The sequence below is a fragment of the Ochlerotatus camptorhynchus genome, unplaced genomic scaffold (assembly GCF_037179485.1).
Source record: "Ochlerotatus camptorhynchus isolate MF236.1 unplaced genomic scaffold, CSIRO-AGI_Acam_v1.1 ptg000008l, whole genome shotgun sequence".
Classification (NCBI taxonomy): domain Eukaryota; kingdom Metazoa; phylum Arthropoda; class Insecta; order Diptera; family Culicidae; genus Ochlerotatus; species Ochlerotatus camptorhynchus.
In genome coordinates, this window is record NW_027040500.1 from 2044540 (window position 1) to 2061991 (window position 17452).

At 34.3% G+C, this 17452-nt stretch overlaps 1 protein-coding gene across 4 annotated transcripts in view; it reads left to right on the plus strand.

Moving 5' to 3' along the window:
- Positions 1-16636, plus strand: part of mub (poly(rC)-binding protein mub) — a 672225-nt gene extending 655589 nt beyond the window's left edge. For all 4 annotated transcript variants that reach the window (XM_065218945.1, XM_065218951.1, XM_065218956.1 and 1 more), the window contains one exon: positions 12206-16636. In XM_065218945.1, coding sequence (XP_065075017.1) covers positions 12206-12290 — 85 coding nt within the window. In that variant the 3' untranslated portion in view covers positions 12291-16636. The remainder of the gene's footprint in view (positions 1-12205) is intronic.
- The last annotated feature ends 816 nt before the right edge of the window (positions 16637-17452 follow it).

The window sequence follows — 17452 nt, forward strand, 5'->3', positions numbered from 1 at the left end:
GTTTTGTCATGGTAGTTGCATCGACATGCTTTGAAATCAATGCATTAGGGATTAGGCAGACTATCCGAACTGAATTTAATCCTTTTTGAAGCAAACCAAGGTCGAAGATTTAATTGTGTTGCTTGGGGTTTAATTTCATATTATGTTCAATGAGTATTGTTTCTACTAACTTCCACATAGCTACAATTGTTGTTGACAAATACATACAAAGGGATTTTTTTTTTATCTTCGGTGATAAACTGTATAATAGTTACACCATATTCACTATTCCTATTAAATTACGCAAACAAAATAAATCAAATTCAAACTTAACAGTAGCACTAACTAAACTAAGTGTATCATTGAAATTGAAATTCAGAAATCCTTATTTTATCATGCCTTATTCTAAAAATTAAGTTGCACGTTTCGAAACATCAACTCAAAATTTGTGTTTTGCATTTTGTGTAAGGCTTCGTTTTGGGCAGAAATGTTTACAATGCTTCATGGGAATGCCATACATATATTCATGGGTGTGGTAGCATTGAAAACATCTACATTTTCAAAAAAAAATATGGTGGCACTCTGGCCCCGGTAGACCTTTTTGCCCCTAGTTCCCCAACGTACAAATAAAATTCACTCCTGGAGGAAGTTTCCCGTTATATTACTTCATTTTATTGTTTACTTTCCTTTGTTTTCCTTCTACCTTCCTAGTGAATATTTTTATACTGATGGATTTTTCTCTATGGTTTTATATTTTATTTTTATTGCTCTATGTCTATAAAGTACACAGCAGGAAGTGGGTTCGGAAAAATCAACAGCTTTCTTTAAAGCCTGCTATACTTAAATTGTGAATTGTGATTATCACATATCACATCACATGTGATATAATTAAACTCGTTTGTATGTCCCAATGTCCCGCAGAATTATAAGATATTGGCTTGCATTGTGAAACATTTTTGCTTTTCCCACTTCCCCCCAGGCATAACTGAGATTTACAATTTTTTACTCTGACATCAAGTTATATAATAGAGAAAATGGACAAACTCTCTCTCTCTATTACAGGAGATTAACATTAATTCATCATGTGACTCGTCAAATCACATGAGAATTAAAAAAAAAACATTGTCATTAGTGGATATATTATGTACGGTGGGCCATATTGGCCACACACGGACATGTTCCGGGAGCAAAAAAAACTATTTATCGGAATAAAAATTGATAAGATTGGTCACATCTCACCATAAGTGGATGAATCCTGGTTTTTGGTTATGATTATAGCAAACAGAAATTAATATCACTTAAAATTTTATCTGGAAAAAAGTATCATTTCATTTTCAATAAAAAGCACTACGCAATTAGGAGGGTGGCGCTTTCACCCCGGAGACTTCGTGGAATGTTCGCAAATCGATCCTGACCGATCATTTCCAATAACGCTGAAACTTTGCACAGTTGTTCCTTTTTAGTAAAGGCGCCATTTTATGCTCTCAGTTTTTCATATTGAATTACGACTACTTTTTGAAAAGGGCCTGTGTAAAAATAGTACTAATGAGTTTAAAAATATATATTGCCGAAACGCTTTGTTCGATTGATTTGGGGTCTAGAGCAAAGTTGTAGATATTATTTTGGCAATTGTGTAAAAAATATACACTGTAAAATTTCGTTTGTATAAATGAAAAAAATTATATTTATTATTAAAAAAGTTAATTTCTCAAAAAGTACATTTTTGTTTGTAGTACAATTTTCGTTTTAAGCCTCATTAAAGCTCATAATGTTTGCTACTAGCTGGCAAAGTTTGGTGATGGTAAACTCAAAAACAAAAAAGTTATGGTTTTTTGAATATTTAACGATTTTTACATTTTCATTAAAAACACATTTTTTTTAACCGTGTATATTTTTTCAAGAATTGCATTTTAATTTTGCACAACTTTTCCGAAGACACCATAGCAATCAAGCAAGCCGTTTTTGCAATGTATTAAAATGTTTATTTTATAAGCGCTTTTCTACACAGGCCCTATCGGAAAAGTAGTCGGGGTTCGCTATTACAATTTGTAATAGCGAATCCCGACTACTTTTTTATTTTAAAATCTCTACTTTTTTACTTTTCTTTTATTCGAAAACCTTATGGACAAATGATACATAATTTATTTTCATTGTAATACACTTACTTTCTATTTTTATTTACATCACTTCTTAAATACATCGAATATTTTGGCATCATTATCATTACAGTTTGAGTATCGTTTGGCTTTAATTTTATTTTCTGATACAGGAATGAAAGAATGAAACTTTTGAGTTCCTTGAATTATTTTTGCATTATTATATTGCTCGTTGAGGTGTGAAGCCATACATTCGTATTCCTCTGTTGTGGCAAAACTAAATGATTTATAAATAATTTTGTTAATTCTTCTTCTTTTCGATTATTTGCCCAATTATAAAGCTCTCTTGCATTTTTTATTGGATGTTCACGTTCTTTGGCCAAACTTGCTCTAGTAGCCATACGTTTTATTGTACCTCCAATAGCGTCACAAGGACCTTTCCCATGTGATGTTGCAAAGAAATGCCATTCGGCTTCAATTCCATACTTTGATTAAAATTTACAAAGGCTAGCAAAATTTTTCCGGTTCTTGTACTGTGACGCGGCTCCATCGGACATAAAATAAATCTTGTTGATATTTTTACTTTGGTTAATGCGTAAAAAACTTATCATTTTAGAAAGAAATAAGTTAACAGCCACTGAGTCATGCCTTAACTATTCAGAAATTATAATAAAACTTAAATGTTTAACTTGCATATTTTCTCTAAAATATATAACAAATGGATGAATGGTAGCTTGTTGGACATTCCAGTGATGAGACTGAACTTCATCCTGTAACACAAAGCTGTAGTTTTCGGAAAAATCGCAAGTAACTAAAAATTCACCTTCTTGCAAATTATTTCGTGTAGTTTTCAAAAAATTAGCTTGCTGTGTTTTTATGAAATCATGTGGTATCAAACTTGTCAATTTCAAGCAGAAAAATGAAACAAACTCGTCTGCAGGCTTTACAATAGTTTCTAAATCAATTCTATCCGTGGTAACCCACTGTTCCAAATGAAAGCTGATCAAAGCATTTTTCCTCTAATTGCTTTAATAAAATGTTTTCTAATGCGGAAGAGTCTGGACAATCTTCACAACACCGTAGATAGCAATATGTTGTCTTGTTTTCACAAAGTAGGCTGTCAGTGAACGTTTTTACATCATTTAAATGGTTAAGTTTTTTCAGACTGTGTAAAATTAGATTGATGTTTTCATGCGTTGTGCACACGCAAACATTGTGGGTTCCAGAGCTGGTTAAAAGTTTACATTGCTTAGGGCGGAGTTTTGCAAATGAAGAGAATCCAATTTTTACATTGCAGTGAATTTCATTGAATCGTTTATAAGCTTCTCTTAAAGTCATCATTAGTAATCTTTTTTGAATGGCTTGTCGTTTTCCTTCTTTCTGCACCGACACATAATCTTTTTGACCAGGCATTGCCCGGCTTATATCATCATCTTCAAAAAAATTTATGACTGCCAATTTTGTTTCATCACTTAAGGCTGTGCCATATTTTGCGGTTTTTGACGAATAACCTCCCTTTATCAACTTAGCCTCTGTTGCAATATATCTACTAGCATTAAATTGATCCATAACTTTTTGTGTTGACCATGAATAAGGCAATAACGATAAAATTAATAATTTTTCACTTCTTGCAGTGGATGCATTGGAAAACTTTTCCTTCATGTTTTCTAAAACTTCTTTGAGTTCATTCACTTCGTCAGCCTCAGGCTCGAAGTTGAAAAGATTCTTTCTAATACCTTCGTTGATTTCACGGTGCTTCTTTTCGGGGTAGTGGATGTAGTTGAGTTTTCCCACGTCTATCGGTGATACCTGGATTCCTGCAATGCCTCGGTTGAATATCTCGATGTTGACTGGTTGAGTAAATTCTTGGTACGATTGAACTGAAGTAACTGATGTCATTGATGGTACAGTTGTAAGGCTTTCACAGCTCGGTACGACAGGTACTATCACTGTAGTTGGCATCTTTGAGCTTCCGGCAACATGCTGTTCCTCGTTTGAGATGAAAAGGGCTTGTTTATCAACACAAAGACGGCAGGATGTGCAAATGCGAAAACCAGTATTCAATCCTGATGCTTCAGAATATCCAATCGATTTTAATTTCTGGATGGTAATATTCGAAATATTCCTCAGCTCTTTCGAGCACTTGACTTCGTCGAACAGCCGAATGCACCTGATAAAACATGCTCGTTCACTCATGTTGCTTCCTGTATTAAAAAAATTAAAAATAATAATCTTTAAAAATGATTTCATTGAAATACAACTGAAGGTTATGCTTACCTTTTAACCAAATGGTGTTACACTTATTTCCTATGATAACTTTTTAAGATGTATGCGGTAAAAAGCAATCTTTGTGATCAACTGCTTGTTTTCACCATTCAAACTCATTTAAGTATCAGATCGATAGGTATAATTTCTACATTAGGTACAGACAGATGTTTTTGGTGTTCACTACTACAGTGTTGAGTATTTGACTTATTACCGTTAAGATCACTGATACAACTATGCAAAATTGAAGACAATGAATAAAAAAGAAAATTAATCGCTAGTGTGAGCATCATTTCACTTTTATTTAGTTCTAGCTCAATATTCATCAAATGAATTTTTTAGTTTTGTTAGTAACGATACCTTTTCATGGTATCAGATGTAATGAATCCTAACTTTTCAATAGGGCCTGTGTAGAAAAACACTAATTAAATAAACATATCTATATTGCAAAAACGGCTTGCTTGATTGCTATGGTGTCTTGGGAAAAGTTGTGCAAAATTAAAATGCAATTCTTTAAAAAATATACACGGTTAAAAAAAATGTGTTTTGAATGAAAATGTAAAAATCGTGAAATATTCAAAAAACCATAACTTTTTTGTTTTTGAGTTTACCATCACCAAACTTTGCCAGTTAGTAGCAAACATTATGAGCTTTAATGAGGCTTATAACGAGAAATTAACTTTTTTAATAATAAATATAATTTTTTTCATTGATACAAACGAAATTTTTACAGTGTATATTTTTTACACAATTGCCAAAATAATATCTACAATTTTGCTCAAGACACCAAATTAATCGAACAAAGCGTTTCGGCAATATATATTTTTAAACTCATTAGTACTATTTTTACACAAGCCCTGTTAGAAAAGTAGTCGTGATTCAATTTGAAGAACTGATAACACAAATTGGCATCTTTACTAAAAAAGAACAACTGTGCAAATTTTCATCAAAATCGGAGCCGACAAATTAAAAAAAAAATTAAAAAATTCGTCAATCTGTAGAGAATTGCTCCCCGTCAAAAATTCGGACACGAAAATCTTGCTGGGGTTTAAAAATGCCTTTTATTTTTCATAGTTCAGTGTAACAGTTACACATTAATCGCTATTATGCTTATTATATGACCATTGTTTTAGTCTTCCATGGCTGTCTTGCATCAACGAGAGCAAAGTCAGTGATGAAAAAATTGTATTACTACCTACGTCGCACTCCAAACAGCATATGACCAATTCCGTATGAAGACAGTCCTCTTTCATTTACGTCGTGAAAAAAAACTATCTCAGTACGTTCTCTCTCTCTAAGATATGTCGATTACTCGGAGAGTATTGAAAACTGCACGTTTTAGTCATTGTTTGACGAAAAAAGGAAGATCGTTGGAAGCAATAAATTATGTTAAAAAATATAATGGTTACAAAACGGATACGAACCACCAACGTTGTTATTATCAGGCTAGTGTCTTTACTAATGGTCCATCAACGCTTAAGAGAAAGGAAAAGAAGAAGCGCACATAGTGTGGTAAACTAGTCTGCTCACATGTACGTTCGACGGATTTTTTTTTGTCCATGCATAATAGAATTACTGTCAGCCTCTCTTCTAGGATTGGGCGATCTTGGATCGATCTTTGGAAGATCGATCTTTTTCATCACGATTTCCGTTTTTTCAGATCAATTCTTTGTCCACGAAAAGATCGAAAAAATCGATCTCTTCTTTCGACCTTTTCGATCTTCAAAAGAATAGATGTTAATTTTTTTAAGTGTATTTACATCGAAAAAAAAAACGATTTACTCTCACCCCAGACTGTGTGGTAAATGTAACGAAGATACCTCAAAATCAGCCCGCATAAACGCGAACCATATCTTGACCCTACCGAAAATGGTTTAAAATTGTTTATAATTCCTGCTAAACTTTAACTGACATGGTTATGGAACTTTACATGAACGTTTGTGCGATAAAGTTTTAACCTTATGTATTATGGTTTTTTGGAAAGTGAACCTTACGAATATTGAGTTGATAAGAACCGTGATCATTCAAAATTCTTGTTTTATCCATATATTTTCGGAAAGAAAACTACATTTAAACCATTTTACTTATGGTTTGAGAATTTTAATGATAATGTTTATGGTAGTCAGTAAGGTCCATGCATGGTTTTGTATTGTCGGTTATGAGTAATCCTGATCAATAATCCATTGAGTGAAAATTACCTAACGAACAATCAAATGCAATATTCGAGCACGAACGAAGGCGATGGAGCACACAAAAATGACAGCATCAAAGGCGGTTCAAAAATAAGTTAAAAGTTCCCAACGGTGAAAACATGATGGTTGAGTACTTTTAATTGAAAATAGAATCCTTTTTTATTTTTTTTAAGTTTTTGATTTTTTGAGTGTTTTTTTCTTACCGTGTTTGTTAATTTATAACCCAAATTTGGGTTAACGATTCTTAGCGTGTTGAAAGTTTTCTTCCTGTCAGTTGCCTATGTATGAAGGAGTTTTAGGTTTATCTATTTTAGTTTCTATAATTCGAACTCATGGTAATGATTATTTTCAAAGTTTTCCTATTTTACAATGTTAAAATTTATTTTTATAATTTTATTTATATTTTTTTTGCTTATAGTATGTAAAAAGAGATGGCAGATCTAATCTGCATTTGTTTGGTTCACCTCTAAACTAATAGTACATTCAAACTATAGCAGATATAACGTTATGACGTTATTAATATCAACTATAGTCTGAACGTAGTACAATGTCATGACGTCAGGGTAGGTGTGTAACATGCATGAGAAAGCTAATACTATTTGCCACACCTTTTATTTAACTAAACTTATTAATTGATTACACGCTTAAATAATAAGGCTACGAATGTTTTTAGTCACCTTTCTCACCGAGAGAGGATATTACTTATGCGTCTTTTCAGAAACATATGGGAATTCTGGAAGTGAACCATATTGTTAATTTATAATATTTGCATTGGTTTTTTGGTGAAATAAGGCATTTCATATAGTTAGGAAAACCTGTTCTAGAATAAAAACAGTAGGTTCTACTTTTTTTTAAATCATTTTCGATATTTTATGGGCGCCCATCGCTATTTCCTGGCTATCCTCCAACAAATAGAAATGATTTGTTGTATTAAGGATGTGACGTTCACCATTTCAACATGCCCATCTGTACTTATTTCGATTTACCCCATGGGGTGTAAAAATGTGGGCAAGATGAAATGCTTTAAATGTTAATGAAAATTCATTTATGACTGTGTATTTTCTATAGCATCAAAAAAGAAATAAACAAATCTGTGGGGCACGCTTGGAAGTTCGATTGAACAGTCAGAGGATGCGTTTTGTTTTAAGAATAATCACAATGATTATTCACTTCCTCAAATAGTTACTGCTGACCAATTCCACGCCAAATCGGTCAGTCACCAAACTTGACTATCTTCGATCTGGATGATACTTGGCACATATTTTCAGTATGATAGACCAAGTATTTTCCGCAGGAGAGGAGACCCTTTTGACTCAAGGGTAATTTTTGAAAAGGGCCTGTGTGTTTTTGCACACATACTTAAAAAAAAAATGTAGTTCGAAAACAGTTGGTTGTAGAAAAAAATTTACTAAGAAGGAGTTGTAGGAAACTAATAAGGCTATATAAAAAACATAAACACGGATTTTTTTTTCGTTTTTTTTTTTACAAAAAAAAAAATTAAAAATAAACCTCAAAATTCAAATAACAAAAAAAACATATGTTTGATTTTTTTTTAAATCGTCAGAATCCTTATTTGATCGGCAGCTTTCAATTTTAGTTGCTCCAGGTCATCTTTTTCCGCTTGAAAACCGAAGATGCGTTTCTTAATGCCATTGGTAATGTCCATATACTTTCTCCGGGGATAGTTAACATTCTGGAATTTTTTTGTCGATACGTTGAATAGCTCAATATTATGCGTCCTGGAAAATTGTTGCTCTCCACTATCCTGAGATGATGCTGTTGTTATTGACGTAGTTGATGGTATTTCTTCGAGGCCATGTCGAGATGTAGATGGCTGCGGCTCCGCGATGTCCATGACTGACGGTTGCACTTCTAGTTCCAGATTTTCAGCACATGGTTCGATTCTATTTAAATTCAAGCGACACGTATCACAGATTTATAGAGATGTATCCAAATTAAATTTCCACTCTAGGAACTTATGTTTTTCAATCAAATTTTCGAATAATTTACGAAGCTTTGACGAACACCGTTTATTAGGAAACGGCTTGCAACACTGGACCTTCTTGAATTCCATATTCAAATTATACTTGTTCAATCAAAAAGATTTTTTTAGTGATGTTTGTTTTCAAAAGGATGGTCATGCTTATATACAAACGTAGGTACCATTTGGATATTCAGGTATAAATATTGTTTTGGTATTGAAGCTACTCTAACAGAGAAGCCCCTCCCCATGGACATGGAGGTTGACGGTACTGAAGCAAAGGGTTATGTTTAATTTCTTTATATTTGCAACGATGATGATTTCCCATAGTGACACATATCACCTTCTTAATGCTTCAGTATACTGCCGCTCTTCGCATATCGGTCCCATAGCAGTTTTTGTCAAAACTGAGTTTTACAATGCAAATGGTAGCTGATCACCCATATTTCCTTAATACTGGATGAACTCAACAACTTTGTTCTGAAAAAGTTTGGAAAGACAGCCAAATTGGTTGTCTCATCACATAAGAAGCAATGGTACGAATCAAGCTTAAAATGCGATTTTCTCGGCTTGCTGATTTTTGCCATGGGACCGACATGCGAAGAACGGCAGTATACCTCAAACGATTAATTCTTGGTTGTTAATAGAACTTCCTTGATGAAATCGGCAGCTTCATGCAGACTGAGCAATTCTGATTATAGTATCAGATTTGTTCTGTATACAGAGGAACTGGGAGGGCTTATTAGAAACTTCTCACCAATAAAGTAATGACGTTCTAGTAAATTTTGCATATTATTTTATTAATATTTTATTTTATTTAAGCATATTATTTTTGTTACAGTCAATTAGCATTAGCATACAATACAAGAGATTTAATATTACTTGCTCGGTTTTGCGTAAAATAATCAATATGTATTTTGCTTGTAATTACCTTTGAATTTTTTTTTTGTGATTTCAAAATTTTCCTAGTTTGGTTAGAAGTTTCGAAGCTAACACATGTCCACAGGCCTAATAGAAAGATAGACAGACAAAGCGTATCATGAAGAATAGTTGCATGCAGGGTTGCTTCCACTCACTTTCTATAGATGAGTGATTTTCGGAGTTTTGAATTCGTTAGATGTTGTAATGCAGGTTTGTGTTGTTGGATGCGGGAGGAGATTGGAGGGCGGGTGTTTGACGCATAGAGCCTGTCAATTTCGCTTTCAGAGTGTCGCAGTCAGCGGTTTTATGATTCGTGAGCGCTCGCGATTCGTAGAATCGTTGATTGTGACTGCCAGTGGATTTGGCGGGTTTTGTGTGTCGGACGCTTGCTTTTTGGCCTTTTCTTGTGTCTAACATGTGCAGAGTATCATTATAGCGTCTAATGGTTTTGAGATTCCTGGTTGCGTGAAATATACTTGTGAGAATATCTTTTTGAGATTTTAATAGTCACGTTTTGTTTGTAGTTTATATGTTATTTCTTTCATGTAATTATCGTAAATAATAGTTATTCAATAATAGATAATTCATCCATATATTCAATAATAAATTTACGAATGACTATAATTTGGATACCTAACAATTGGACAGAATCACTAGCAAGAATAGGTTGTGTTCGCCTTCGAAAATATCGATTCGTTTTTTCAGGGTTGTAGTTTTGGTTTTCATCAGTGGCCCGGCTCTGATTGTGAACGATTTAGGTAGTATTTTTAGGTAACTATTTAGCTTTTAGCACAACTTTGCTACTGCGAATCCACAAAAGACATTAAATTGGAGGCGGATTCTGGTATGGAATTACAGGCTGCTATTCTGAGCAACTTATCTTCATAAAATTAAAAATTACATTTAGGTATTAATTAGCAAATATGAATAGTAGTTAACTTTAACATAATTTTGATAAAACAATCATTTCATCCAGTTCACTTTAAAACAAACAAGTATGAAATGAGATTGCTTAGCATAAAGATAAAAGTAATAAGCGCAATATTAAACGACATTAAATTTGAATCTGATACGGTAGGCCATATAACAGAGTCGATAGCCATTGCAAATCAACCATCTCTACCTGCTTATTTTCCTAACTTTCACTATTATTGCTGTTACTCTGACTATCCCCTATGTTCAACAGCTTTCCTTACTATCCGGTATCGTAAACAGGATTCATTTGACCCCTGTGGTTATTATTCTGTGATGCCAAATCTATACCTCTACCCTGGTGCAGTATGGACAGCGATTTTTCGCTGGTGACTTGGCCCTATGACCCCCTTCTGTGCTTGAAAATGAAAATGAAATGAAAATGAAGCTACTCTAACAGAGAAGCTCTTTTGGAATGCCATGGAAGACATTATAATGTACCTAAAATAATAAGATGGATAGGTACATCAATATTACCAACTTAAATAGGATGAAACTACGCTTGATAATGAAAATAAGTGCAACTTAACTTGTGTTGGTTTCTTTATTTAAAATAATAGTGTTTTCATTTCCCCTGTAAATTCTAAACGGGTTGTCTGATCGTTCAATCGTGAAAAGACAAATTGAAGGTAAATATATGTGTATCTTGCGAAACTTATCAATGCTGATGGAGAATCACGATTAACTTATGAAAATGGCTTATTTTCTACAAAAAATTGATTTTGATTAAAGTAAATTTGAAATATCTCGAAAACGGTTATATTTAGGAAGTTTATCGATACGTGCACTATCGTTTGAAATGATTTTAATAATCATATACTAATATCAAACTGAACATTTTGCCGTAAATAATGAAAGTTTCAAAAATGCCTTAAAAGTTGCTCTTGGAAAAACTTTTTTATTAAAAGTTTGTCCATCCTGGAATTGTTTTCAAAACTTCTACTTTTTATTCAAGTTTTTATTTAAAAAATATGAAAAAAACAAAAATACGTTTTTTGGTTATTGGAATTTTGAGGTTTATTTTTATTTTTTTTTTGTAAAAAAGCAAAAAAAAATTACTCCGTGCATATTTTTTTTATAAAGCCTTATTAGTTTCCTACAACTCCTTCTTAGTAATTTTTTTTCTACAACCAACTGGTTTCAAACTACATTTTTTTTAAGTGTGTGTGCAAAAACACATAGGCCCTTTTCAAAAATTACCCTTGAGTCAAAAGGGTCTCCTCTCCTGCAGAAAATACTTGGTCTATCATACTGAAAATATGGGCAAAGTATCATCCAAATCGAAGATGGTCGAGCACGATTTCAGGTTTTTTCAGCTCATTCTGGATGGAATCCCTTTCCATTTCAACTTATCCCGCATTTCTACTTTCCCCGATGTACCTTATTTAGTATTTCTTTTATACTTATAATAAGTTTCAAACAAAAAGAGTAATGATTGACTGATATGATAACAAAAATGGGTTTAATGCTTTATATGAACCTAAGGCAATATGACGTTAACTTTTTATTATTTTTTGGCATATTAGGTATATTAATAAACGTTTTTTTTTTAATAACTTTTTGAAGTCCATTTGCTTGAATACAGTTTGCACTATTTCCACCTTTCCTTAATCTTAATTAATCAATTGCGTGAATCTCTGAGAACGGTCACATATGTCAACGTTAATCAAAATCGTCAGATATAGATCAACACAACACTGAAATAACATACCGTCGTATATTTCCACTTGCATCAATACAATGACATGATCTAATGATATTTTCTTTTTCTTTTTGCAATCAACTCCATCCCATTCCAGAATTTCGATGGAAACCGCAGGACTACCGATTCCCGGCTATCACTACATAGCCCCCAATCACATCGTGAAAGCACCCATCCATTAAGCCAGAATCGACTACCAACCCCGAATTGCCAGTTGTTGCTAATAGCTAAATTAAAACTCAGTTAGCGAAATGAAGACCTTCCATCTCTCCGCGATCTTTCAGCAGGCGGCCGAACCTTCATCATCATAGATTTAAAGAAGAAGAAAGAAGAAGAAGATCTCGTTTAGAACAACAATTAAAATAAACAACAGTAGCAGCAGCAGCAGCAGCAGCAGCAGCGAATGACGATTTTCGGGATGGAGCAGGTTTTCCATCCAAATATTATGTTCCACAACGGTTCGGTTGATGCCCGCGCTTCCGATTAGGTGGTGGGGAGGGATGAAGAGAGAGACAGACGGATATTTAGCAATTATTACACTCTATTGTTAAATAGACAAACATCAGCATGTGGAACAAAAAAAAAACGTAAATACTAGTACCAGCGAGGACTGCATAGACTGCTTGTGTGCGACAGGGTTTTTTTTAATTCAGTTCGTTTCTCTCTCTATATATATTTGCTTGTGCATGACAACGGGAAGAACAGCAAACAAATAATGCAATCCATTTATAGTTTTTTTTAATTCATTTAGTTTTAAACTGCGGAATATGTAGGTTTTATCGCTAGATTTTAATGTGTTTGTTGAAATGTTTTTACGTACTATTTTTTAAATGGAACATTATGACAAAGGTGAATTCTGAAAAATAATGAATAGAATCATGCAATCATTATTAATACCAATAAAAATATGGTATTCAATCGTAAGAACAATAGTAAATCAGTAAATGCGAACAGTGCACCATGCAATAGCGATTACATGAACTTGCGTGTTGGTTCTATAATTACATTCACTTCCAATTCATATCGGTAAAATTGAAAACTTGTCAGCACAGTTGCCCGGTTGATGAATTTGAAAACAGACAAAAGAACCAACTACAATCGAAGGCCATAGAAACACAGTACATAAAAACATCGCAAATATACTGATGCCAAAACAGAACGTAAAACCACTGACTTAATGTACGCCCGGAGAGAGACTCAACAGTCAGTACAATGGATTCGAAAAGAGGCATAATCGTCAAAGAGCTTAACATTCAATTAAAAATTGAATACATATTGCGCGTTTTGCACCAAAGTAAAGGATTTTTCATCGATCAGGCCAGAAACATATAAATTGCTACTGTAACATCTTACAATAAAATATCATATCAATCAAAGTATAGTGGTGAAAGGACTTTGCAAATTATAAATTTTATTTTTTTCTGTCCTGAGCGAATCAAAGTTTGAGGGTTTATTTTTAGCCCAGCAGTTTACTTTGGTTCAAAATGCGCAATATTATTTGCCGTTAAAAATCTGATAAGAGCAGTCGATAGCAAGGGAAGCAGTGGGAGAACAAAAGGAAATATGATAGACGCTTTAATATCGGGGACTTTATTGTTATTTTAAATATTTCAATTCGCTGCGCTGCTCTGGCTTTGGCAATTATTGCTTTTTATCACCGCCGGCCGCAGATTTATTGATTTGTGTTTACTTTTTTACTACATACTACCGTAAGAGTATTTCGGTTACGAGCTTTAAGTGCATCGACGACAACATCGCACGACGATGAGGGATTCGCATCCGTGCATGTAGGAATGTTGCAATTTCAGTTGCTTTCGGAAAGCAGCTAGCAGTAGTGATTTCGAATTTAAAATTATGTTTAGCAAATTTATAGGAAGCGATCGAACCAAGGTTTGGTTCTAAATCAAAATTATGTTTAGGTTTTTAGGTTGCATGCTTTGAGCTCGGATTGATAGATCGTAGTAGGGCTAGTGTTGTAGTTGTTCAAAATTGTACAGGAAAAGCAACGCCACTTTGGATCAGTGCAAGTATTTCACACTAGAAGTATACGATTAAACCAGCGGAAAGTAATAATAATAGTGAAGAACAAATCAGTGAACACACTCAAACATATTTATATCGTACATATCGGTTTTTTGAGAAGGAGAAATGGAAGCGAAATATCACCGAATGCTCTCCTAGGGTAGAAAGTTTAGTTTGAAGTGATCGGTTAGTTTTTGATCGATGGGTTAGACGTGTTTATGGGATGGTTATCCTTATATGATATGAACATATCTTTTATTTCTTGAAAACAAAACAAACAAAACTAGAAGGAAGATATTTTACGCTAATAGGCAACTACAACAGCAAGGGCATTGATGAAAAAAGAGAGAAGAAAGAAAAGAAAACAGGACGACGACGAAATCCGTAGCATGCTTGGATTTTGAGTATCGTTTGAGAGTGAGCGGACTGACTTTCAACTTGTGTGACAGTAGGCTATGAGCTTATTTGGCAGTCATAAATACAAAATAAATAAACCGCAACACGATATATTTCACCAATCACTGAACATCAATTCAACATGAAGTGGTCAATCGAATTTTGAATTTCCATTTTTGTGGCAATAAAGAGGGACGGGATGCATATTATCGTGGAAAATCACAGTTTTGGATGGCTTTATAACAATATAAGGGATGACCTCTGGCAGATTGTTCGGTACACCTACCTAAAAGCATCACAGTAAAAAATATCTGAATATTACTAGTTATGTAAAATTGTAGTACTTTACATGCAAGCATACAAGTTGCAGGAAATGTCTCATAACTTTTCACGATCTTGTATGATATATGTCGCTCTTTTAATGTGCGTCTTATTTAACTAAAAATTACACTACTTTTTCGAACTGTGTAGAAAACAATGATGATGACAATTGAGATGCACAAGGAGAAATCCAATCATTTGTTGGAAGTGAGGCTTGAAACAAGGAAAACATATTCTGGACCACGTGGTGACCAATTATTGTTTTACTTTGCTCAATAAATTAACAATGCAACAGAAGTGCACTCAGCGGTTTTCGAGTGCTGCAAGCTGTTAATATATCGGTTGTTTTTATCGAGTGTTATACGTTTTTAAATAAGCGTAATTTTACACTTGATTGGTTGTTTGAAAATAGCTGGTTAAAACCCACCATAGCTTGTTTATGGCACTGCTGTATACAGATGATCCTTGTCATTTCAGAGAGTCACAATTAGGGAAATCTATGATTCGTGAGCGCTCACTCTGAGTGAACGCTTATCAGTACTCATACTTTTCAACCTCTTCTTGTGACTTAAAAGTACAAACTTTCATTATAGGAGCTGAGGATTTCATAATTCCGAAAAATGTAGTGAAGCGAGTCGAAGCAACCCTGATCAAATGTAAATGTTCCATGGTGTACTGTTCAGCTGGAACCGTACCATCTTCATACAACTATTTCTATGGGACGGCCATTTAGCTCATTTTTGCATGAGGTTGCCTTATGTTTCAGAGCCATTTAAACCAACAATCCGTTCCCTCATCAGCTGTTGCAAGGACCTATCCAGAACAGTTCTAGATTATTGAGGGTGGTAAAACTTCCGGCTAAGAGGCCGAGACCAATCCCAAATCTCGGTCTAAGTGGTAACGAACGGAGATGATACTACTCTCACATAATGGTCTAGGACTTGTGCCTCCTACGAATCTGTAGGAGGCACAAGTCCACAAGGCACAACGCTCAAAGTGATGTGATGCGCAGTTGCCATTAAGTTTCAGAGCATCTTTAGAATTAATTTATTGAGTTTAATAACTGCCTGGAATCAGCACTGTTCTGACCGCACCACCAAGGGCGATAAGTCAAAGGGGCAAATTGAACGAGTTTCTTCTTAGAAATCTTTCCAAGAAATCCATTCCATTGCCATTCATGCATGGGCAAAGTCAGAGAGGGCCAAAGCAAGGTCAAATGCCCACCCCTAATATGTTGAAATGTTGTACTCCAAAATTGCAACATATTTTCTTAGCTGCAGAATTTGAAATCCGAAATCTCCATAGTTTTCGCCATTGAGCCGAAAGGGTTATTAGGCCGAAATTGAAAATGTGCTTAGAACTTATTTGAGAAATCTTGGGCATGGAATAATTGAGATCAATCTGTTTGTTTGTTAAATATTTGACAAATAAATCAAGAGCTTGAGACATGGAATATTATCAAAGCTTTGATCTTGGAAGAATTTTTAACATAATTTATTTGAAAATTGGGATAAATTCAATGGTAGTGTAAATTATGGCTTCAACACCCATTGACTGTTTTCGGTAACCATTATTTAAAAGTTAATTTCACTGTATTTTCTCACCAAAACACTTTGCTGAATGCATTTAAACGATTCCTTAGTCTTTCAACTTCAATATGATTACAATTTTACGACTGAGCAAACCTGCTATGCTAGGTTTTTCTTCAAATGAAATATACGCACCGTAACATAATACCCCGTACGGACTATGGCTTATATCATGTAATATAGGCTGTCTTGCAATGAGCACTCATCCATCTAGTTTTCACTGGAAATCCTATGTATGAGTGCTCATTGCAAGAAAGCCTATATTACATGATATAAGCCATAGTCTGTACGGGGTATAATACCCCGTTCACATTACAGCCTATATCACGTAATATAGGCTGTCTTGCAATGAGCACTCATACATAGGATTTCCAGTGAAAACTAGATATATGAGTGCTCATTGCAAGACAGCGTGATATACGCTGTAATGTGAACGGGGTATAAGGCTGATTTAGAGTTGCCGATAATGGAACAGCTGGTTAGCACGCAGTTCAAATGCAAAGGCTGCCGAAGAAAAAGAGGCTGGCCGACACTCACAAGAAGCTGTTCACACTCACCTGAGAAGTTTGGAGCGGTGTTGAAACGTAATCCGACAATTTTGTCAATTGAAATTGATATCAACATGTAAAGCAGAATGTAAACAAACAAACACGACGTATTCCGGAGCGATTTGAGATTTGGGCGTAATTGCTTTTGTAAACAAAGACGTCAATTGCCAATTTCTCTTGAAATAAAGCTCAATAAACAAACTAAACCACATGATAGAGGAATCATTCCTCTACCTCATAACGTTATTGCTAATTGCTAATAGAAGTGCGGACGTTGCGTAAATTCCCCTACCTATTCTGAAAAAAGTAGCATTATTTCTAAGAAATTCCCAGGAGAAATACAAGGCAAATATTTCGATGAGCATTGTTACAAGAACTTCAGGTGAATTCTGTGCAGAAATCCAATGTAGGTATGAATAGTAAATTATGGGGGTAATTTCGTGCGAATTGTCAGAAGTCCAGGAGGCA